Source organism: Trichechus manatus, unplaced genomic scaffold, assembly GCF_000243295.1.
Source record: "Trichechus manatus latirostris isolate Lorelei unplaced genomic scaffold, TriManLat1.0 scaffold00040, whole genome shotgun sequence".
In the NCBI taxonomy this organism is placed as follows: Eukaryota; Metazoa; Chordata; class Mammalia; order Sirenia; family Trichechidae; genus Trichechus; species Trichechus manatus.
Window position 1 is genome coordinate 6,976,012 of NW_004443976.1, and position 25,431 is coordinate 7,001,442.

The following is a 25,431-nucleotide window of genomic DNA, read 5'->3' on the forward strand; positions in this document are numbered from 1 at the left end:
AAAAAAAAAAAAAAAAAAAAACACACACAAAAAGCCTGAACTGGATAAGTTAACTGGAAAATTCTACCGAATATTCAGAGAAGAGCTCACACCAGTACTACTCAGCTATTTCAGGATATAAAAAAGGAAGAAGTACTCCCAAATTCATTCTATGAAGCCAGCATAACCTTGATACCAAAACCAGGCAAAGACACCACAAAAAAAAAAAAATTACAGACCAATATATCTCATGAATATAGATCCAAAAATTCTCAACGTAATTCTAGCCAACAGAATTCAACAGCATGTTAAAAAAGAAATACTATGTCCAAGTGGGATTCATACCAAGTATGCAAGGATGGTTCAACATAAAAAAATCAACATAATCCACCACATAAATGAAAGAATCACCTGATCATCTTAATTGATGCAGAAAAGACATTTGATACACTCTTAGACCTTTTCCTGATAAAAACTCTCAATGAAATAGGAATAGAAGGGAAATTCCTTGACATAATAAAGGGCATCTATACAAAACCAACAGCCAACATCATTCTCAACACCGAGAAGTTGAAAGCAATCCCCCTGAAAATGGGAACAAGACTATGATGTCCTCTGTCACTACTCCTGTTTAACATTGCGCTGGAATTCCTAACTACAGCAATATTGCAAGACAAAGAAATAAAGGGCATCCAAATTGGAATGGAGGAAGTAAAACTATCTCTATTCACAGATGATATGATACTATACTTAGAGAACCCCAAAGATTCCACAAGAAAATTACTGGAACTAATAGAAAGATTTCAGCAGAGTAGCAGGATACAAGATCAACATATAAAAATCAGTTGGATTCAGGTACACCAACAAAGAGAACTTCAAAAAAGAAATCAGGAAAATGATACCATTTATAATAGCCCCCCCACCAAAGATAAAATACTTAGGAATAAATCTAACCAGAAATGTAAAACACCTATACAAAGAAAACTACAAAACACTATTTCAAGAAACCAAAAGAGACCTACATAAATGGAAAAACATACCATGCTCATGGATAGGAAGACTCAACATTGTGAAAATGTCAATTCCATCTAAAGAGATCTACAGATATAATGCAATCTAGGAAAATTGGAAATGGTCAAAAATGAAATGAAGTGCATAAATACCAATATCCTAGGCACTAGTGAGCTGAAATGTACTGGCACTGGCCATTTTGAATTGGACAGAAATATGTTTTATTATGCCGGCAATGACAGCTTGAAGAGGAATGGCATTGCATTAATCATCAAAAAGAACATTTCAAGATCTATCCTGAAGTACAATGCTGTCAATGATAGGATAATATCCATATGCATACAAGGAACACTAGTTAGTACAACTATTATTCAAATTTACAAACCAATCACTAAGGCCAAAGATGAAGAAATTGAAGATTTTTACCAACTTCTGCAGTCTGAAATTGATCCGAGATGCAATCAGGATGCAGTGATAATTATTGGTGATTGGATTGTGAAAGTTGGAAACAAAGAAGAAGGATCAGTAGTTGGAAAATCTGACCTTGGTGGTAGAAATGATGCTGGCGATCACATGGTAGAATTTTGCAAGACCAAAGACATCTTCATTGCAGATACCTTTTGTCAACAACATAAATGGTGACTATACACATGGACCTTGCCAGATGGAATACACAGCAATCAAATTGACTACATCTGTGGAAAGAGACGATGGAAAAGCTCAATATCATCAGTCAGAACAAGGCCAGGGGCCAACTGCAGAACAGACCATCAATTGCTCATATGCAAGTTGAAGTAGAAACTAAAGAAAATTAGAACAAGTCCATGAGGGCCAAAGTACGACCTTGAGTATTTCCCACCTTAATTTAGAGACCATGTCAAGAACAGATTTGACACGTTGAACACTAATGACCGAAGACCAGACGAGTTGTGGAATGGCATCAAGGACATCATACATGAAGAAAGCAAGAGGTCATTAAAACTACAGGAAAGAAAAGACCAAAATGGATGTCAGAAGAGACTCTGAAACTTGCTCTTGAACAGCGAGTACCTAAAGTGAAAGGAAGAAATGATGAAATAAAAGAGCTGAACAAAAGATTTCGAAGGGTGGCTCGAGAAGACAAAGTATTATAATGAAATGCGTGAAGACTGGAAGATAGAAAACTAAAAGGGAAGAACACGCTTGGCATTTCTCAGGCTGAAAGAACTGAAGAAAAAAATTCAAGCCTCAAGCTGCAATATCGAAAGATTCTACAGGGAAAATACTAAATGACGCAGGAAGCATCAAAAGAAGATGGAAGGAACACACACAGTCATTACACCAAAAAGAATTGGTCAACGTTCAGCCATTTCAAGAGGTACTGAAGGAAGAAGTCCAAGCTGCACCTAAGGCACTGGTGAAAAACAAGGCTCTAGGAACTGACGGAATACCAACTGAGATGTTTCAACTTCAGCAAAGGGATGCAGCACTGGAAGTGCTCACTCATCTGTGTCAAGAAATTTAGAAGGCAGCTACCTGGCCAACCAACTGAAAGACATCCATATTTATGACTATTCCCAAGAAAGGTGATCCAACTGAATGTGGAAATTATCAAACAATATCATTAATATCACAGGCAGGTAAAATTTTGCTGAAGATCATTCAAAAGCGGCTGCAGCAGTATATTGACAGGAGGGATCAGTCCCTGGAGAAGGACATCATGCTTGGTAAAGTAAACAAAGGGTCAGTGAAAAAGAGGAAGACCCTCAATGTGATGGACTGACACATTGTCTGCAACAGTGGGCTCAAGTATAACGATGATTGTGAGGTTGGTGCAGGACCCGGCAGTGTTTCACTCTTTTGTACGTAGGGTCACTATGAGTTGGAATTGACTTGAAGGCACCTAACAACAACAGCAACATAGGGTTTCCAAGGCTGTAATCTCTACGGGAGCAGAGTGGTACATCTTTCTCCTGTGCCAAAGATTAGACAGGCCTATGAAAGAAACAATAACACCTGAGGAAACGGAGAACCCAGGGTGTAAAGGGAAAGGGGAAGTGTGCTGATACATTGCGGGGATTGCAACAAATGTCACAGAACAATTTGCATATAAATTTTTTTTTATTGTACTTTAGATGAAGGTTTACAGAACTAGCTTCTCATTAAACCATTAGTACCCATATTGTTTTGTGACACTGGTTGCCAACCCCACGACATGTCAACACTCTCCCCTTCTCAACCTTGAGTTCCCTATAACCAGCTTTCCTGTCCCCTCCTGCCTTCTCGTCCTTGCCCCTGGGCTGGTGTGCCCATTTAGTCTCATTTTTTTTATGGGTTTGTCTAATCTTTGGCTGAAGGATGAACCTCAGGAGTGACTTCATTACTGAGCTAAAAGCGTGTCCAGGGGCCTACTCTTGGAGTTTCTCCAAACTCTGTCAGACCAGTACATGTAGTCGTCTTTTTTTTGATATAGAATTTTGTTCTAGATTTTTCTCTAGCTTTGTCCAGGACCTTCTATTGTGATCCCTGTCAGAGAAGTCGGTGGTGGTAGCCGGGCACTATTTAGTTGTGCTGGATTCAGTCTGATGGAGGCTGTAGTATTTGTGGTCCATTACTCATTTGGACTAATCTTTCCCTTGTGTCTTTGGTTTTCTTCATTTTCCCTTGCTCCAGATGAGGTGAGACCAGTGGAATGTCTTAGATGGTCACTCACAAGCTTTTAAGACTCACCAAAGTGGAATGTAGAACATTTTCTTTATAAACTATGTTATGCCAATTAAGCTAGATGTTACCAGAAACCATGGTCACCACAGCCCTCAGCCCAGTAATTTGGTCCCTCAGGGAGTTTGGATGTGTCTGTGGAGCTTCCATGACCTTGCCTTATGCTGACTTCCCCAGTGTTGTGTACTGTCTTACCCTTCACCAAAGTTACCACTTATCTATTGTCTGGTTGTTTTTCCCTCCTCACCCCTCCCCTCCCTAGTAACCATCAAAGATTGTTTCTTTCTGTGTGTAAAGCTTATCATGAGTTTTTATAATAGTGGTCTCACACAGTATTTGTGTATAAATTTTTGAATGAGAAACTAATTTGCACTGTAAACTTTCACCTAAAGCACAATAAAAAAACCAAAATGCTTTAGAGGAAAGATTTCTTCTTAGTTCCCTCTAATGATCTGAAAGATGACAGAGATACCGGAAAACAACCTGCCTCGTTCACAGCTGTATCCTCAGCAAATAGTAGGTGTTACATAACAAGTTTTAGATGTTTATCTGTTTTATTGAGTATGTAAAGGCATTAGACTGTGTGGATCATAACAAATTATGGATAATGTCTGTTTCCCTTATGGATACTGTTGCAAAGAAAAGGAATTCCAGAACACTTAATTGTGCTTATGTGGAACCTGTACATTGACCAAGAGGCAGTCATTCGAACAGAACAAGGGGATATTGCATGGTTTAAAATTAGGAAAGATGTGCATCAGGGTTGTATGCTTTCACCATACTTAATCTGTATGCTGAGCAAATAATCCAAGAAGCTGGACTATATGAAGAAGAATGCAGCATCAGGATTGGAGGAAGACTCATTAATAACTTGTGATATGCAAATGACACAACCTTTTTTGCTGTAAGTGAAGAGGACTTGAAGCATTTACTGATGAAGATCAAACACTATAGCCTTCAGTATGGATTGCACCTCAACATAAGGGAAACAAAAATCTTCACAATTGGCCCAGTAAGCAACATCATAATAAACAGAGAAAAGATTGAAGTTGTCAGGGATTTCATTTTGATCCACAATTAGCGCCCATGGTAACAGCAGTAAAGAAATCAAATGATGTATTGCATTGGGCAAATCTGCTGTAAAAGACCTCATTTAAGTGTTAAAAAGCAAAGATGTCACTTCGAGGACTAAGGTGTGCCTGACCCAAGCCATGGCATTTTCAGTTGCCTCATATGCATGCAAAAGCTGGACAATGAATAAGGAAGACTGAAGAAGAACCGACCCTTTGAATTATGGTGATGGCGAAGAATATTGAATATACCATGGAATGCCAGAAGAATATATCTGTCTTGGAAGAAGTACAGCCAGAATGCTCCTTAGAGGCAAGGATGGCAAGACTTTGTCTCATGTACTTTGGACATGTTATCAGGAGGGACCAGTCCCTGGAGTAGGATATCATGCTTGGCAAAGTAGAGGGCCAGCGAAAAAGAGGAAGACCCTTGACAAGATGGATTGACACAGTGGCTGCAACAGTGGGCTCAAGCATAAGGATTGTGAGGATGACGCAGGACCGGCCATTTGTTTATATATTGTCTATGATTGCTTTGGGGCTATAGGGGAAGAACTGAGTAGTTGCTACAGAGACTATATGGCTGCAAAGCCAAAAAAAATTGCTCCCTGGCCCTTTACAGCAAAAGTTTGCGGATCCCTGATCTAGAGTAGTGCTTCTCAAACTGTACTTTGCATACAGATCACCTGGGGAGCTGGTTAAAATGCAGATTCTGATTTATGGGTGATGCTGATGCTGTTGTTCCAAGGACCACAGGAGCTAGAACATTGTGTATAGTACTTTGTGACAAGGTCAGGCCTCAAGCGTTTGTGTCAAGTTTCTCTGGGTCTCTCCACGATCATTTATGACTGCAACTCTCAAAAGACTGGACCAGACAGAGTTGAAGAATGTTTATTCACTTTATTAGCAAAGGTTCAATATTATTCAATTCTCCCCTAATCCCTGCACCCACACTTCTCCAGCTCAGGGTCTCACTCATGTTAGGCACTTCTCCAAGTTCCCTAGAGGAATTCTATAGAATTGTGAGAGGTCATGATTTCCTATCTTCCTAAATATCTGTGGTCAATCCTTACCCATCCATCCCTTTGGGTAGCCTCCAGCCCAGCTTCTTTTCTTGCTTTCTCAGTGGCTCTGCAGGAAGTTAGATCTGGAGAAGCAAGGCCACTCCAGCTAGAACCCACTTGGATGGGCTCTCCTTAGTTTTCAGGTTGAAAGTCCACACGTAGGTTGGTCCCCGCTGACAAGTCTTGTACAAAGGGCAGGGATAGACACTGCGGCAGTCCTGCTTATCCGCAGGGATGGCCTTGATGAACACCACAGGCATGGGGGGTGTCAGGTCCTTGAGCTTTGCCTCTGTAATGATCCCAGCCTGAGGACAAGAACATGGAAGAGCCATCTTAGACCCAGAGCCCAGCCAGTCAGCCTTGCTTCTGTCAGAAGATCCAAGAGAGGAGAGACTGGCATGGCCTGGCTGCCTTTGTACCTACCCCCTTCCAGGTTCTCTAAACAATACATGATGAAATGGTTCTTGTATGTAGAAAACACATTTCTGTTTTTATTCAGCCTAAATCACTTCTTGAAGCAGAGTTCCAAAAGCTGCTATTTATCATATATAAACCCCTTTGTAGCTCGAGTCTCTCCTAGTCTTATTTTTTAATTAATTCATTTCATAAACATATTGAATGCAACTATTTGCCAGATGCCTTGCTAGTTGCTGGAGATTTAAAGATGAGTAAGACATACTCCCTGCCAGCAAATGCTTTAGATTTTAAGGCTTGATTATATCCTGTTTCTGCCTCTTTTCAGTTTCATATGTGAGCTCATCCACTCTCTAGAGCACTTTGACTTCTTGAGCAAAGGGAACTACGTTTTATCTTTCCTCATGTAATAGGAACCTGGCCATCCTGTAGCTTTCTACATGGGGTCTTCCCATGGTTTTTTGAGACATCTCAATAGGCCTATCTAGGGCATTTTCCCCTCACTAGTCCTGAGAAGGAGCCCTTGTGGTGCAGTGGATCAGAGCTTCGCTGCGAAAAGGTCAGCAGTTCAAATCCACCAGCTACTCACTGGAAACCCTATGCGGCAGTTTTACTCTGTTCTATGGGGTCGCTATGAGTTGGAATCGACTTGTGGCAGTGGGTTTGGTTTTTGGCTTGGTTTTAGTCCTGAGAAATGTTTTGAGGAAGAAAAGAGTTTGTTGGTCTAATCATCTTGGGAAATGGTGCTTACCATACTCTGTACTTGCAGCTTTACAATGCATACTAACACACTGACTACAAGGAGAAGTTACAGCAGTAATAAAACTGGGCCAACTTTGTTTACCTTAGCATTTCCCAAACTTATTTGACCACAGGACCCTTTTCTTTGTAACCTATTAATCTTCCCATGGTACCTGTGTTTTAGGGAACGTACTTTGGGAAATGCTGATCCAGTCATTCACAAATTACTTGCCTGTGTCCAAGTGGCTCTGAGCCACTCATGCTATGGACAGAGTTTGGTTTATTTTCCATAAAATTGATCTGAAGTGAAGGAGGTTTCCCCTTGTTTCTGGTAGAGGTTGATATGTGGTGAGTACCAAAACTTAGGTACATATTGGTGACCTCCCACCCGCCCCCACCTGAGTGTTTATGGTTGGGAGCAAGGATAGAACCTTTTTTCACCCCACATACCATAAAACCAATCCTATTAAAGTACATGATTCAGTGGTTTTTAATATATTCAGTAAGTTGTACAATCATCACCAGTATCTAATTCCAGACCATTTTAATCACCCCAAAAAAGAAATCCTGAAATCATTAGCAGTGAGGTATTGAATTCCCTGACTATCATTGATGAGTTGTCTACTTCTCCCTTCAATTTTGTCAGTTTTTTGCTTCATGTATTTTGGGGGCTCTGATATTAGGTGCATATATGTTTATAATTGTTATATCCTCTTGATGGACTGACATATTACCATTATAAAATGTTATTCTTTGTCTCCAGTAACAATTTTTGTCTTAAAGTATGTTTTGTCTGATATTAGTATAGCTCTATAGTTCTCTTTTAGTTTTCATAGTATGTATTTTTCTCTGTACTTACAACGTATTTGTGTTGTTGAAACTAAAATGTGTCTCTTATATGCATCATATGGTTGGATCATTTAAAAAAATCCATCCTACCAATCTCTGTCTTTTAATTGTAGTGTTTAATCCATTTATACTTAATGAAATTACTAATAAGGTAGGATTTACACCTGGCATTTTGCTAGTTATCTTCCCCTCCCATTCCTCTGTTTCTGCCTTCTTTTGTGTTAAGTAGATATATTTTAGTGTACTAGTTTAATTCCCTTGTTTCTTTTACCATTTTTTTTAGTGGTTTTCCTGGGTATTACAATTAACATATTAATTGATAATAATCTAGTTCAGATTAATACCAACTTAATTTCATTAGACTACAAAAACTTTGCTCCTATATAACTCCATTCCGTCCCCTGCTTTTGTGCTGTTGTTTTCATACAAACTACATTCTTATACATTGCATGCCCATCACTGCAAATTTATAATTACTGCTTTAAATCAGATAGGATAAAAAAAGGAGTTACAAACAATAAATACATATATAATATCTTTTATATTAACTATATAGTTATCTTTACCAGTGCTCTTTATTTCTTCATGTGGACTTGTGATACTGTCTAGTGTCCTTTCATTTCATTCTGAAGAACTCCCTTTAGTATTTCCTGTAGGGCAAGTCTGCTACAGACAGATTCTTTCAATTTTTGTTTTTTAATCTGGGAATGTGTTAATTTCTCCTTTATTTTTGAAAGACACTTTCCTGGATATAGAATTCTTGGCTAACAGTGCTTTTCTCAGCACTTTGCTTATGTAATCCCACTATCTTCTGATCTCTCAAATTGCTAATGAGAAATCAGCTCTTAATCTTACTGAGAATCCCTTATAAATGATGAGTTCCTTTTCAATTGCTGCTTTCAAGTTTCTCTCTTTGTCTTTATCTTTCAACAGTTTGATCATAATGTGTCTTAGTATAAATCATTTTGAGTTTATCCTATTTGGAGTTTGCTGAGGTTCTTGGATGTGTAGATTACTGTTTTTCATCAACTTTGGGGAATTTTTAGCCATTTTTTTCCTAATATTCTTTCTGTTCCTTTTTCTCTTTCCTGTCCTTGTCAGACTTTCATTATGTATTTGTCGATACCCTGGATCGTGCTGTAGAGGTCTCTGTGGCTCTGTTCATTTTTCTTCATTCTTTTCCTTTCTATTCTTAATACTGGATAATCTCAAACTGACCTATCTTCAAGTTTGAGGATCTATCTGCCAACTCAAAACTGCTATTGAGTCCCTCTAGTAATTTTCATTTCTGGTATTATACTTTTCTACTCCAGAATTTCTTTTTTTTTTTTTAAATAATTTCTATCTCTATGAATGTTCTCTATTTAGTGAGACAATGTTTGCATACTGTCCCTTAGACATGGTTTCTTTTAGTTCTTTGAACATTTAAAATAGCTGAGTTAAAGTATTTTAATTTCTTGTTTACTTTTTTATTTCTTTGTGTCTCCTAGTTTTTTTCTTTTGAAAAATGGACATTTAAATAATGTAATGTGGCAACTCTGGAAATCAGATTCTCCCCCTCCCTAGAATTTGTTATTGTTGTATGTTTGTTTAGTGACTTTGCTGAACTGCTTATCTGTAAAGTCTGTGTTCTTTGTCATGTGTGGTCACTGAACTGCCATGCTTGGTTAGCTTAGCGGTCAGCAAATGATTGGACAGAGATTTCTTTAAATGTGTGGAACCAGTAAGTCTCCTAGTCTTTGCCACGGGGCTCTGTGTGTTTTGGGGCATGACTTCAATTCTAAAACAGATGGGTTAAAGCTCTTAGTTTTTACTTCCTGCTTGCAGACAGCCTCAACATTAGGCAGAGATGTGAGCTTAGTATCTAATTTAGTCTTTCTTGAGCATGTGCACAGTCCTGGGCATGTGCACAGTCCTGTACATGGGTATTGCCTCTTACAGTCCCATGGATATGTCAAAGCTTTTTAAAACACCCTATAGACTTCATGGGTGGCACAGATGGTTTTGTGCGCAAATACTAACTGAAAGTTTGGTGGTTTGAGCCCATCCAGAGGAGCTTCAGAAGAAAGCCCTGGCAATCTCTTTCCAAAAGGTAACAATGTTGAAAACTCTATGGAGTGCAGTTCTACTCTGCAACACATGGGGTTGCCAGGAGTTGGAATCAATTAGATGTCAACTGCTTCGGTGTTTTTGGTTTTATGGACATCTCACTTCCAATTGGTTTTAGGGACATCTCATTTCCAACTTTTTCATTTAAGCTTTGTGGTTATTCTATTGTTTACCCCACTGTTATTCACTGCCTCAGGCAGTCTCAAGGATAAACAGTTGCCTTTCATTGTTTTTGACAAATGTCCCTGGGGAAAATATTCTGGGAATGGGGCTTTGAAGATGCTCCAGCCATGTTTTGCTTTTTTAAGTGGCTGCCAGGCTGCTGTTTTTCATTGTAATTCCAGTTTGTTGGTTTTCATTGTGATTCCCGACTGTTGGTTTTTAAGGCTGCTGCAGAGCTGGGGGTGGGGGAATAGGAATAGAGCTTAAAAGGCCACAAAACTTGCTCTTTTACTGAGGCTCACTCATTATTCTTGGGGTGGGGGACAACACTCCCTGTATTGCTGTAAGCTTTTGGTTAATTTCCAGAGTTCTGAAGAATTTGATTCAATGTTCTCATTGTTTTATGGAGGAGATTTTTTGGAGATCATTTTTGTTGACATCCTAATGGGACAGAATCTTTGAGAACAAGAGCTCATGGTGGACATGTATTGTTTTTTGGAAAGTTTAAAAAATGATTACTATTAAAAATAAAAAAAACAAAAACAAAAAGACTAAACCTGTTGCCGTTGAGTTGATTCCAACACATAGCGACTTTGTAGGACAGAGTAGAACTGCCCCATAGGGTTTCCAAGGAGCAACTGGTGGATTTGAACTGTTGACCTTTTGGTTAACAGCCGAGCTCTTAACCACTGTGCCACCAGGGCTTCTATTAAAAATAAGGTAATGAAAATTGGGAGGTAGAGAATTAGAATCAGTTTCCTTTCTTTCCACAGTGCCACTGCTCTTCTGAGCTTCTTCCCTACTTTAGTTTCTCATTTTGTTTTTGTTTTTTTTTGAGGATCCTGGCTGTGGTCTAGTCTACCTTACTACTAATACAATCCATGTGTGATCTCCACTGACAGAATCTTGTGCAAATGTCCAAGTGGAGAGAGGAAAGTCAGATTACTTCTCAGGGATTATGCTGTGTGAACAGTATCCCACTTTAATGTGTTTTCCACTGGCTTTGTATGCGTATTTATGTGGCCTCCTGGGACCTCCCAGTTCTTCCAACAGTTTTCTTCCATTTTCTTGGTATTGACTGCTAGAAACAGTGTCACCTTTGACTATGCATTCCCCCCAGATTATGTGTATAACAAGTGTAAACTTGTCCTAGAATTATCCATTCCTACTTATTTTATTTATTCCAGCCATCTGTGCTTGTTTTCCAGTTCCATACCTATGACAAAACAGTCTCTCCAATCTTATGGTGACACAATTTTTAAATAGCCTTTCCAAGCAATCTTTTTTTTTTTTTTTTTTTAAAAAAGATCACTTTAAAGGACATTTACTGGCTCCCTTGTACCTCCATGAAACAATGTAAAAGGCAGAAGGGAATCCCTCCTCTCCTAAAGATCATGAATGAGCAATGTGGACCAGGGAGGTGAAATGACATTTCCAGGTCATGCAGTGCCAGAGGTGACTCACTCCCAATAGTAGCTAAGACTTTTTGAGTGCTCTGTATGTGCCAGGCACTGTTCAAGTGTCTTACCTCTTATTTAGTGTTTCCAACAACTCTATTTTCCCATGAACAGTTGAATAAATGGATACCCGGAGAGATAAAACTATATCCAAGGTCACAGAGTTAATAAATGTGGTGCTGGGTATCAGACCCAGCCAGTCTGAGTCTAGAGCCTTTGCTTTTAATCACTCCGTTCTACTCCCGCTGCAAAGCCTATGTTCTTTGCACCACACCTGGCTGCATAAAAATGGCTTGATGGCCTCAAGGAAAGAAAGGTTACCTAAGTAAAAGATTCAGGGACATCACTTTTAGTCATCACACTCTATGTGAGACAGTAAGTATTTAATCATCTCTTGAGATGATGCCCTTTGGCTTATCTGAGGATTTACCTGTGTATCCCAGCGGGCACCTTCCATGAAGAGGCCATGGACATAGGCTCCTTCCCGAGGTGGGCTCCTGAATTCTTCTCTGTTCTTCTTTGTCACATCACACTGCAGGGACATCTGGTCCAGTGGCCACTCACTCTTGCGGGCCGTGGACTGCATGATGGCAGTCAGGAATGACTGGGGGTTGAAGAAGCCTGTCAGCCACACGGTGGAGGGCAATGCAAAGTCACCTGTCCAGGCCTCCAACTCCTTGATTCGGCTGAGGAGGTCCAAAAACCAGGCTGCCAGTCCTGCTGTGGAGGGGTAGGCTCGCCTGGCCCAGGGCTCTGGCACCATATCTAGGTACAGGGCGTTCTGTAAGTTCTCCATGTCACTGGTCATGGTTAACTCCCCCTGAGGACAAAGAGTGAGAATACGAAAAATGAGGACACATGAAATCTTTGCAAACAACCAACCTTAGAGCCCTCTGGCTCATGCACCCAGGCAGACAGGACATGGCTCCAGGGGCGGGTAATGCAATGATCATCTCTGTCAAACACTTGATTTGCAAGATTTGTCTCACAGAGCCTGTTCCTCTAAAACCCTCTCCGATGATGTCAGAGTCTATACGTGTCTACTGACAGTGTTTCAGAAAACCCAACTGCTTCCCACTGCAGACTTTAATCCACCTGCATGTTACATGCCTGTTCAACCCTACACTAGAGCTTGAGGTCCACAATTTTTGTCCAGACTTTGCAGGAGCCCTGCAGGCTTCTGCATGCATCTTAGAAACATCAAATCCAAAGCCTAAAAGAGCTATATTACCCCAAATCAAGGATTTCCTGAAAAAAAAAAAAACAAAAAAAACAAAACCAAGCTATTGGATACAAAGTGAACTTTAAGGGACCTTCTCTCAATGGCTAGTTGGCTAATTTGGTTAAAAAAAGAAAAAAAAAGATTTGCACCAAAAAGCATCCTTAAGTTAAACTTGCTAACTTTGGTTCTGCCAACTATCTCTAACAATTTCTCAAAGATCCCATCTCTATTAGAGTGGTTTCCACACGTGTGACCTGGAGGACCCTTGCCTATGGGCTGGAGACTGGTACTATGAATTTCTAGACCCAACTCTTTCTCTTAACTTCTGTAACTTAAAAAGGGTTATGCATATCAGTGTCCTGAATGACAGCAAGAGGCTAACCCTCTGACTTCTGATTTATAGGAAACAGACTAATAACTTCTTTATGAACTTACCAGATGGAGTGTAGCTGTTACATATACACTTTCCATAATTTAGGATCTGGTGGCTAGGCTATTTTAAGATAAATACTGTAAAGAAAAACCAAGCATCCCAAACATTCAGACCACTGCTGGGTACCGCCTGAACTGCACGGTTTTCCCTTTAAAAAAAATGGACTGTGTTACAGGGATAGAAAATAGATTTCATCCCTTGTGTCTCCTCAGATATATCATGATGCTGCCCAGAGCAGTGTATTGGGAAGGATTCTGAGGCCACATCAAGGCTGCATGGGAGGTACAGGTGCCCTGTATCTGCCACCAGAGCTTATTACTTTCAACCACACCAACATCACATAAACAAAAGCTTCTTGTGGTAGATTTCCTGAAGAATCTCCTGAAATGAATCCTATTACTGGGTTAAAATAGAAAAAAAAAAGTTCTCTTAATTTGGAATCCCCACTTTAGTGTGCACAGGCTTCTGAAAAAAGGCCATAAAATACTTATAAAGTGAAAGAAGGCAGACACAAAAAGTCACATATTGTCTGACTCTATTTATATGAAGTGTATAGAATAGGCAAATCCACAGACACAGGAAGGACTTCTGTCTCCCCCCTGCCAGGGGCTGGAAGGCGGGAATGGGAAGTACTGTTTAATGGTGTAGGGTTTCCTTTGGGGGTGATGAAAATGTCTTGGAAATAGATAGATAGTGGTTGCATAACACTGTGAATGTACTAAACGCTACTGAATTGTGCACCTTAAAATGGTTAATGGCTAATTGTATGTTGTGTGCATTTTACCTCAATAAAAAAAATACTACATACTTGTGTATATGAGCCAAAAGCAAGCTGCTGAGAGAAGATGGTCTTCTTCATGCCTCCAGTTATGTAATAAGCCATCATTATGTGCAATTTATAATTTATTGTATAATAATAAAAATATTTCCCTTAAAATAGCTGATTATAGTAAAATAATATTAAGTATAAAGATAACTTTAGCGCAAAGGGAAAAATTTAATAAGCAGATGATCATACATTTCTACTTTGTTTTATGATTCCCACTGGTACATTCCAAAGCCTGTGTATGAAATGTTTTGGTTAACAAAGAAGGGGAAAGACATCTCTTGAAAACTTGCTGGTTTCTGCAATCTCACAGTATCGTTACGAGGATTAAATGGGATGAAGTGTGGAAATAACTGGTGCTGTGCTCAGCACCTGCTGGCTGGGACTGATGCCTCCCTCTAAGCCCTGTTTGTGTTTCCTTCTCTACAGACTGTTTCGGGTTTTGTTAAATTTGAGTGTGTCTGTGGAAGCATGTTGTATATGTGAATGTCATCTGTCACGCAAGTTGGTGGGAGAATAAAGGCCCCCTGTCCTGGAGTGGTCTCATAACATGACCCAGCATAACTCACGGTGGTGCACTAGGTGCTAGACTGCTGGTAGTAGAGGAGTAAGTGTGATGAAGAGTTACCGGTCTTCTGGCACGATCTTTGAGGGCAGTGCCAGAGCTAGACAAACCTCAGAACTACAGACTCTGGCAGCCACTCTACTTTTGCATCTACAGAAATGCCGTTTGTTACCGGTGATCACCCGTGGCTACATCCACAGCTGACTCAGTGGTACCGGGCCACAGACAGAGAGGTGCAGGTTCTGGACACAAGGGAAGCCATATCAGCCTCTATTTCTCTGAGTTTCATTGTAAGAAGAAAGGATGTGCTTTAGTAAAGATTAAAATATATGCAATGCTTACTTTTCAACACACTTGAGAAATCTAAAGCCATTTTGTTAGCAGAGGAATTAAAATGTATAACTTGGCTTTCTGAAAAATTCTCACATGTGCTGGTAAGATTACAATTTGTTCTGACACTGCTTTTGCATTTACTAATTGAATGCAAACGATGGCACTTTAAGGAATGTACTGTCTCTTAGGTTTTGCCAGTTTGAGAGTGAAGCAGGAACAGTTTAGGACAAGAAGAAATCATCCACCCTGCAGTTAGGCCTCCGGGCTTGGGTACTCTCATGGTCTTGAGCAGAAGTAGAAATTACTCATTTTCAGAGGGGGGCCGAGCAGAAGCAAGCGAGAAGGTCCTTCTACCCCAATTCATTAAGTGTAACTGTGTCCCCTTCTCAGGAGAGGATGATGTCTACAAAGTCTAGGGCAGCATTTCCTGAAAGGTATTCAGAAAAAAATTAGTTTCCTAAGATGTTGTCGGAGTTGTGGAAGCTAATGTGGGTTGATAGGAAGGTTCTGTGGCCAAGTTCTCGGTAAAATGACCCTTCTTAAAGGCTCAAGCTATTCTAAAATAAAAAACCTGTTTGTATTTGTTTAATCCAGCACCTCTCAAACTCATCTGGCCTGGATCCCTTGTCACACCCACTAACTTCTGCACTTATTTGATTACAAGTCAAGAATCAACAAGAAGAAAACTTACAAAAAGAAAACAAAACACTGAATTTTTCTCTTGGGAAAGTGCTGCCTTTCAGGGCCCCACGATGTGCTTCCTTGGTGTCAGCACTGCAGGGGACTCTTTGCAAGAACTAACGGCTGGATGACCCTAAACGGACACCGTATTGTGAGTATGAGGACTGTTATGAATTGACATGTGTCCCTCCAAAGTTATGTGAAAGTCCTAACCGCTTACCTGTAAATATGACCCTGTTAGGAAGTTAGGGATTTTCTTTTGTTATGTTAATGAGGCCAGACCAGAGTAGGGTGGGTCCTAAACCTCATCCCTTCTGAGTAGTTTCTTATAAAAAGAGGAGAATAGACACAGAGACACACACACAGAGGGAAGACAGACACTATGTGAGAACTGTCTACAAGCAAAGGAACGCCAAGGATGGCGGCCAGACACCAGAAAGTAGGAGAGAGGCTCGCAGAAGGAATCAACAAGTCTGGGACCCTGATTCAGACTTTTAGCCTTAAGAACTGTGAGCAAATAAATTCCTGTTCTCTAAAGCCATCCAATTGTGGTATTTTTTGTTGTTGTTGTTGTAGCAGCACTAGGTAACTAAGTCAAGGTACTAATCTTGCTGTGCTTATAGCCACTGTATTTATGGTTTCCCATCCACCCAATTATGCATTATTGTGAATAAAAATGTCTTTATGACAATATTGACTTACTGACTTAAAAATTTGGTGCCCACGCTGGGCAGAGCATTAAAGTTTGCCTGTTTGATGTGCTGGTGGCATGAGTTGCCCTCAGTCTCCCACACTCAACCTAAAGAGTCCTCAGACTTCAAAGTGACTGTTAAAGAGGAAGAAAGGAAAAGCAAAGAAAGAACACGTCAGTTGGAATTTCCTCTTTCCTCCTTGTGCCTGCCAGGCTACTCTACCAACAAAGCCAAGCACACCTTCCTACCACCACGCTGGTGGGAAGCTCAGAGCTGAGCTCTCTTTAACAGACATGGTCCCCTGGGGGCGCACCTGTCACTCACAGGCTTAGCATCCTGGGAGCCCCTCCAGCTCAAGCCACTTCCTTCTGCTGTTTCCTCTCCTATTTTTCGTCTTTCACCAGCTCAGCTGTATCTCTTCCTTGGATGTAAGAATTTCCCTTCTCTGTACTCTGCACTGTTATGAACAAATCTGTTCAACTTTTTCTTCTACCTGCTTGCCTTAATCCTGTGCTCCCACACTTGACTCATCATAACAATTAAACCAAAAACCCAAACCTGCTGCCGCTGAGTTGATTACAACTCATAGTGACCCCACAGGACACAGTAGAACTGCCCAATAGGGTTTCCAAGGTTGTAATCTTTAAAGAAGCCAACTACCACATATTTCTCCCATGGAGCATCTGGTAGGTTCGAACTGTGGACCTTTTGGTTATCAGCCAAGCACTTAAGCACCGTTCCACCAGGGCTCCTTCATAACAATTACCTGGGTTAAAATAAGGGTTTCCAGGTCTTACCCCTAGAGGTTGGTAGGACTGGAGGGTAGGGCCTGGGAATCTATATTTTAATAAAACCCCCAGTGAGTCTGATGGCCAGGCCAGTTTGGGAAACTGTCCTAATGAGACTGCCTTTTCATGACAGTACCAAAACATTTGCCAGTTCAACATTTTTTACATGTACAGTACAGTGACATTTTTACATGTACAGTACATGTTCATCATGTTGTTCAACCATCACCAATTTCTGTTTCCGAATTTTTCCATTGTCCTTAATAGAAGCTCAGTGTCCCCTAAGCTTCCCACCCTCCCACCTATCCCTAATAAACCTTGGCCTTTATACACTTGCCTAATCTAGATATTTCACTTAAATGCAATCATACAATATTTATCTTTTTGTTACTGACTGATTTTGCTCTGCATAACGTTTCCAAGGTTCACATGACAGCACTTCAAAAAAAAATTTTATTGTATTTTGGTGAAAATATACACAGCAAAACAGGTTCCCATTCAACCATTTCTACACATAATGTTCAGTGGCATTGGTTATATTCTTCACATTGTGTCAACGTTCTCAACATTATTTCCATTCTAGTTGTTCCATTTCCATTAAGTTAGTCTCATTTCCTCCCATCCTTCTCATCTATGCTTTAGAATAACTGTTGTCCATTTGGTCTCATATAGATAATTTTTTAAAAGACGGCAGAACTCAAGGGTGACATTCATTACTTTTTGAGCTAACCTGCTATTTAGTTAAAAGGTGACTTTAGGGGATAATTTTGGTTCAAGGTTTAAAGAGTAGCTCAGGACAATAGTCTCAGGGATTCCTCCAGTCTCATGGGTCCAGTAAGTCTGGATTCTTTGAAAATTTGAAGTTCTGTTGCTCATTTTTCTCCCTTTCTGTCAGAATCCGTCTACTGTGACCCTGATCGGAATAGTCAGTAGTGGTAGCCAGGCACCATCTAGTCTGGTCGTTGTTCATGGAGACAGTCCTGTAGTATGATTCCTTCTCTGATTCTTGGTTTTCCTTCCTTCTCTTTTGCTCGAGACAAATAGAGACCAATAATTGTATCTTAGGTGGGCGCTCTCAAGTTTTGAAGACCCCAGATGCTACTCACCAAACTAGGATGTAGAACATAAACTTTATGAACTATATTATGCCAATTGACTGAATCGTTCCATGAGACTATGACCACAAGTTTTCAAACCAAGAAACCTAATCTATATATATTTGTTGTTGTTGCAAAATTGTACATAATATAGCATTTACCAATATGTCTTTTTTCTTTGTACAACTTAGTGGCATTGGTTACATTAGTCAGGCTGTGCATACTTCACCCACATTCAGCGCTACATTTCCTATCACCATAAAAAAGTGACTACTATCTAGAGGATGATTCCTCCTCTTCCCCTCCCCTCCCCCCGTAGCCACCAATGAACTTTGGTCTCTGTATATATACCTATACTTGTCATTTCATAAAAGTTAGCTCATGCAATACTTGCCCTTTTGCGATTGACTCATTTTGCTCAGCATAATGTCCTCTAGGTTCATCCACATGGCAAGATGTTTCAGGAACTCATTTTTCTTTATGGCTGAGTAGTATTCCATTGTATGCATGCACTACATTTTGTTTATCCAGTCATCTGTTGATGGGCACTTAGGTTGTTTCTATCTTTTTGCTATTTTGATTAGTGCTGCAGTGACATAGGTGTGCATATGTCTGTGTCACTTCTCTTAGATCGCTAGGGTATATATACCTAGAAGTGAAATTGTAGGGTCATAAGGTAGTTCTATTTTTAATTTTTTGAGGAATCACCATACTATTTTCCACAGTGGTTGTATCATTTTACATTCCTACCAACAGTGGATAAGGGTTCTAGTCTCCCCACATCTTTGCTAACGTTTATTGTTTTTTTGATCAATGCCATTTTAGCAGGGTGAGGTGGTATCTCATTGTAGTTTTAATTTTCTCTAATGGCTAATGACAGTGAGCATCTTTTCATGTGTTTGTTGGCTGCCTGAATGCCCTCTGTGGTGAAGTGTCTATTCCTATACTTTGCCCATTTTTTGATTGGGTTATTTGTCTTTTTGTTGTTAAGTTGTAGAAGTTATATATATATTTCAGATATTAGACCCTTATTGGATATGTTGTTCCCCCAAATTTTTTTCCCAGTCTGTAGGTTGTCTTTTTACTCTTTTGATAAAGTCTTTTTTGAGCATAAATTTTTAATTTTTATGATGTCCCAGTTATCTAATTTGTCTTTTGCTATTTGTGCATTTGTAGCTGTGTTTGATAATTCACCATTAAAAAAATCAGGTCCCATGGTTTTACCCCTATGTTTTCTTCCAAGAACTTTTGACATTTAGGCCTTTGATCCATTTTGAGTTAGTTTTTATGTATGATGTTAGGTATGAATCCTGTTTCATTTTCTGCATGTGGACATCTAATTTTGCCAGCACCATTTGTTGAAGAGACTATTTCTTCCCCATTGAATGGACTTTGACCTCTTGTAGAAAATCAGTTGTCCATAGATGGATGTATTTATTTCTGGGCTCTCAATTCTGTTCAGTTGGTCTACATGTCTATTGTTGAACCAATACCAGACTGTTTTTATTACTGTATCTGTACAGTTTGTTTTGAAATCGGGAAGTGTGAGGTTTCATACTTGGTTCTTCTTTAAGATTGCTTTGGCCATTAGGGGCCTCTCTCCTTTCTATATAAAGTTGGTGATTAGTTTTTCCATTTCAGTAAAGAATGCTGTTGAAATTCTGATTGGGATTGCATTGTATTTAGGGATCGCTTTGGGTAGTGTAAGGAGCCCTGGTGGCACAGTGGTTAAGTGCTCGGCTGCTAACCAAAAGTTGGCGGTTGGAACCCACCAGCCACTCCGTGGGATAGAGATGTGACAATCTGCTTCCTAAAGATTACAGTCTTGGAAACTCTGTGGGGGAAGTTCTACTCTGCCCTCTAGTGTTGCCATGAGTTGGAATCGACTAGACGGCAGTTGGTTTGGCTTTTTGGTTTTGGGTAGTATTGACATTTTCACAGTATTAAGTCTTTCAGTACATGAGCACGGAATGTCCTTCTGTTTATGTAGGTCTCTTTTGGTCTTTTGTAGCAGTCTTTTATAGTTTTCATTGTGTAAGTCCTTTACATTTCTGGTTAGGTTTATTCCTAGCTATTTTATTTTTTTAAGTGCTATTGTAAATGGTATTATTGATTTCCTTTTCAGATTTCTCCTTGTTGGTGTAAAGAAAACCGACTGATTTTTGTGCGGTGATCTTGTACCCTGCAACATTACTGAATTCATCTGTTAGTTCCAGCAGCTTTCTTGTGGAATCGTTGGGATTTTCTATGTATAGGATCATGTCATCAGTGAGTAGAGATAGTTTTACTTCTTCCTTTCCACTTGAATACCCTTTATTTCTTTTTCTTGCTTTATTGTTCTGGCCAGGACTTCCAGTACAATATTGAATAGAATTGATAGTGGGCAACCTTGTCTCATTCCTGTCCTCAATGGGAAGGCTCTCTCCATTGAGTGTAATGTTGACTATTGGTTTTTCATATATGTCTTTAATCATGTTAAGGAATTTCTCTTCTATTCCTATTTTGCTGAGAATTTTAACAACAAAGGGCATTGGATTTTATCAAATGCCTTTTATGCATCTATTGAGATGATCATTTGGTTCTTTTCCTTTGTTTTATTAATGTGGTGTATTACATTGATTGATTTTCTAATGCTGAACCTCCCTTGCATTCCTGCAATAAATCCCACTTGGTCATGTGTATAATTGTCTTAATATGTTGTTGAATTCTGTTTGCTAGGATTTGTATTTTGTGAGATTAATGGCTTCTTTGTTCCTCTTTACCTTCAGTGCTGAGTTCTTTTTAAATATATATATATCCTTTTATTTATTATTGTTGTTTTTGTGATGGCTGAGTCTTTTTGTTTCCCTTTACTTTGATGAGTAGTTTTATTTACTTTCTTTGTGATTACCATGAGGATTACATTTAACATCCTACATTGAAAATACTTTTGTTGTATCTTGAAACCACCTTAACTTCCTCAACATATGAAAGTTCCATATCTACACCAATCATCACTCTTTTTATTGTGATACTGTCATCAATTATAACTTTGTATCTCTGCTTCCCTGCAATCCAAGTTTAAATTTATTTTATTGTTATATGTATTCAGGTGGCTGTTAAGTGTCATTACTTTTCTTTTGGAGGACTTTCTTCAGTATTTCTCATAGAGCTGGCCTGTTATTAACAAATTCTCTTAATTTTTGTTTATATGGCAATGTTTTAATTTCATCATTGTTTTTGAATGATAATTTTGCTGGATATATTATTCTTGGCTGGCAGTTCTTTTCTTTCAACACTTTCTGTTTCAGCATGGTTTCTGAACGGAAGTCGGCACTTAATCTTATTGGGGTCCCCTTGTATGTGATGGAGCCCTCGTGGTGCAGTGGTTAAGAGTTTGCCTGATAACCAGAAGGTCAGCAGTTCAAATCCACCAGCTGCTCCTTGGAAACCCCATGTGGCAGTTCTACTCTGTCCTATAGGGTCTCTATGAGTCAGAATTGAGTTGACGGCAACTTTTTTTTTTTTGTATGTGATACTTCACTTTTCTTGTACTGCTTTTAAAATTTTCTCTTTGTCCTAGATTCTCAAGAATTTGATTATGATATGCCATGGTGAGTTTCTCTTAGGATTCTTTCTTTATGGAGTTTGTTGCGCTTCTTGGATGGGAAAATTCTTATCTCTTGTGATGTTTGAGAAGTTTTCTAAGATTATTTCTTCAAGATTCTTTCTGAGTTTACCTCTCTTTTTTCAAGCTCTGGAACTCCCATTATGCATAAATTATTCCTTTTAATGGTGTCCCACATATCCCTTAGGCTTAGTTCATTTTTCTTCATTCCTTTTTGTTTGCTTTTCAGACTGAGCATTCTCAAAGACTCTGGTCCTCGCTTCTGACATTTCAGTTCTACTTCTGTGTCCTTCCGTAGTGTTGTTCACTTCTTATTTTTAAGCTCCAGTGTTACTATTTTTTTTTTAAGATTTCTCTTTATTGAAATTTGTTTTGTTCTTGTATTGTTTTCCGCATTTCCTTTACATCTTTATCCATTTCTCCTTTATCTCTTTGAGCATTTTTAGTACTAATGCTTTGAAATATTTGTTGAGTAATTCCATTGTTTGTTCTTCCTTAGGGATTATTTCTGACCCCTTGCTTTGTTTGTTTGTACCATCCTTTCCTGCCTCTTTGTAAGTTTTATAATTGTCTATTGCCTATGAAACATTACGATTTATTGTTTGTTTTTAGTTTAGAAGATCAGGAGATCAGCTTCTTTCCTTTATCTTTAGAATGTTCTTGCTTGTTGCTATTTCCCAGGGTTTACAGAGCCTCCTGTCCTAGCTGTACTGTCCCAGGACAGCTTGCTTAGGTTCTCTGCCCTGTGCTACTTCAAGCTCGCTTCTCTGTGGCTGGGTGCTTCTAGCATTGGAGTAGGGTGTGTGTGACTGTGGTGTTGGGCTTGGGTGAAGGTGTTGGCAGTGCCAAGCTGGGATGAAGCATGGCTGCTGTACCAGTCTGGAGTGGGCCAGCTAGTAAGATGCTAGTCTGGGGGTATGGCCTAGGGTGTTGCACTGGACCAGGGTCTGGGCTGCAGGCAGCACGCAGGACCTGGGGCAAGGCCACTGGCTCTTCCCAGGTCAGAGGTGGTGCCACAGGTGCTGTACCAGCCTGAATGGGACCCTGGGCATGGTGCTAGCCTGGGTGCATTCTGGGCTCTGTATAGATCTGGGAAGGTGTCTCAGGCTCCATGCAGGTCTGGGGAAAGTGTTTTAGGCTCGTGCCTGAGGGCATGGCCATGCTTGCGGCACCAGTCCAGGGGTAGTGCCATGGGTGTTTGCTGCTTCTGACAGGGTGCTTCAGGTTTCTGGGTGGGGCGTGTGCTCCTGTCGGATTGGGTTTGAGTGGATGTGTCCACAGCATTGGGGTAGTTGCTCTTAGAGAAACATTGAGGTGGGATTGCACCTTTATGATGTCAGGTTGTGGTGAGTGCACTTCAGGCAGGTGGGCTGAGCCAGGCTCAGGCCTCCTGGGTGGTGTTCCTGCCACAGGTGTTTGGGCAGAATTCTCACCTCAGGCTAGTAGGTTCCTTGTGGGGAGCTCAGCCTGTGGGCGCCTCTCATCATAGATGACTGGGGTAGCTTCCCATGAGTGGTTAGGCTGTGGAGCTCCCCCAGCCATCTCCAGCAGACGGGCTTCCGGAGTGATGCATGTTTACAGGACCAATTTCCAGTTATTACACTTTATTGTACTCTCCCAGGTTAGGGGAGCAAACATCTGTGCAGTGCCGCTATATTTGTCTGTGCCTGTCCCCCATGGCACTAGTATCAGCTTTCCTGTTCCATGCTTGTAGTTTCCTACAGTTCAGTCCACACCACTCTCCTCAGGTAGCACTCCCCTAGGGCTCCTGGGATTTCACTCTATGCTACACCCAAGTCCCGCTGTCTCTCAGGTCTGCCCTGTCCACCCTGTCACTCTGTTCCAGAGCTGGCTTCTTAATTTCTCTGTGTCAGTCTGTTTTCTCCATGTTGCTTCTTCCCTGTGCTCTCTGCTTGGAGGCGCCATATGTGTCCATCCCAAGATGGCCACGATGAGCCGTGCTGCTGAACTGAGTAGTACAATTTGCTAAACTCCGCTTTCCCACTGTGTGTATTCTACCTCCCTCTACCTTCCTCTTGATATGCTTTCCCTTTGGTTCTCCAACTCTTCAGTTGCCATCCTGGGTTCCAAGATCCTCAGTTACATAACTTCTTAGTTGTCTATTTCTGACATTGCTGCACGGCGATGTAATTGTGTGACCAGCTATACTGCCATCTTGCCTCCTGTCCCCTCTTGACAGCACTTTTTAATGGATATTGCTGTCTGTTCTCTAGCTCACAGAAGGACCAGGAGAAAAAGCAACATACAGTAGAATGTTTCAGGATGACTGCTTCTGGGCCATTCTTCTGTTATCACCAGTCTCCTTTTTGAAGTTCACCCCATCACTACTAACTGGAGTGGACCCTTTGCTGTAGCCAAAGCAGGTTAGCTCTTAGAATAGGTTTTGGGCTCCTCTGCTCTGAACATCTGGAAGGCCCTACCCCTTGTTTCTACCTGTTCCTCCAAAGCCCCTTGATGCCTCCTCTTCTCTCAGGCCTTCCTTCACCCCACACACCAGCTTCTTCCACTCTTCTCCCACACTCCTTGTATTATAATCAGTTTGTGTGTCTGTCTTTCCTACAAGACTGTCATTTTGGAAGGGAGCGAAGGCTTTCCTTCCAGTCTCCTTGGCATCCTCTAGCATGGAGTGCTGAGTCTTGCCCAAGGAGCTCATCAATCAACATTGCTTGAGCTAGACTGAAAGGAAAGAGAACTCCCTCCCCAGCCCTCTTTATCTTTGCCCAGGATACTCTGTGATTCATAAAAGACAAAGAAGGACACTATATAATGATTAAGGGGATGATCCATCCTGAAGACATAACCATAATAAATATCTACACACCCCATGACAGGGCTCCAAAATACAAAAAACAAACTCTAACAGCACTGAAAAGAGAAATAGACAGTTCCACAATAATAGTAGGAGACTTCAACACGCCACTCTTGGTAAAGGACAGAACATTTAGCAAAAAACTCAACAAAGATACAGAAAATCTAAAGGACACAATTAGTCAACGTGACCTCATAGACATATATAGAACACTCCACCCAACAGCTACAAAGTACACATTCTTTTCCAATGCACATGGAAAGTTCTCCAAAGTAAACCACATCTTAGGCCACAGAGCAAACCTCAACAAAATCCAAAGCACTGAGATAATACAAAGTATCTTCTCTGACCACAATGCCATCAAAGTAGAAATTAACAACAAGAAGAGCAAGGGAAAAAAATCAATTACATGGAAACTGAATAACACCCTACTTACAAACCACTGGGTAATAGAAGAAATCAGAGATGGAATCAAAAAATTTCGAGAATGAAAACACATCATACCAAAACTTTGGGACACAGCAAAGGCAGTGATCAGAGGTCAATTTATAGGAACAGATGCACACATCAAAAAAGAAGAAAGGGAAAAAATCAAAACATTAGCTACACAACTCAAACAAACAGAGAACAGCAAAAGAAGTCCACAGCCACCAGAAAAAGGAAATAATAAAGATCAGAGCAGAAATAAATGAAATTGAGAATATATTAAAAAAAGAAAGAATCAACAAAACCAAAAGTTGGTTCTTTAAAAGGATCAACAAAATCGACAAACCACTGGGCAAACTGACAAAAGAAAAACAG

The 25,431-nt window shown here is 40.3% G+C and overlaps 1 protein-coding gene across 1 annotated transcript in view; it reads right to left on the reverse strand.

The window, feature by feature from the left end:
• Positions 1 to 5,901: 5,901 nt before the first annotated feature.
• The window catches only part of DNAH9 (dynein axonemal heavy chain 9), a 450,622-nt gene continuing 431,092 nt past the window's right edge, over positions 5,902 to 25,431 (reverse strand). Inside the window, exons 67-68 of the mRNA XM_012555448.1 lie at positions 11,987 to 12,376; positions 5,902 to 6,129 (exon numbers count right to left, since the gene is read on the reverse strand). Coding sequence (XP_012410902.1) covers positions 5,902 to 6,129; positions 11,987 to 12,376 — 618 coding nt within the window. The remainder of the gene's footprint in view (positions 6,130 to 11,986; positions 12,377 to 25,431) is intronic.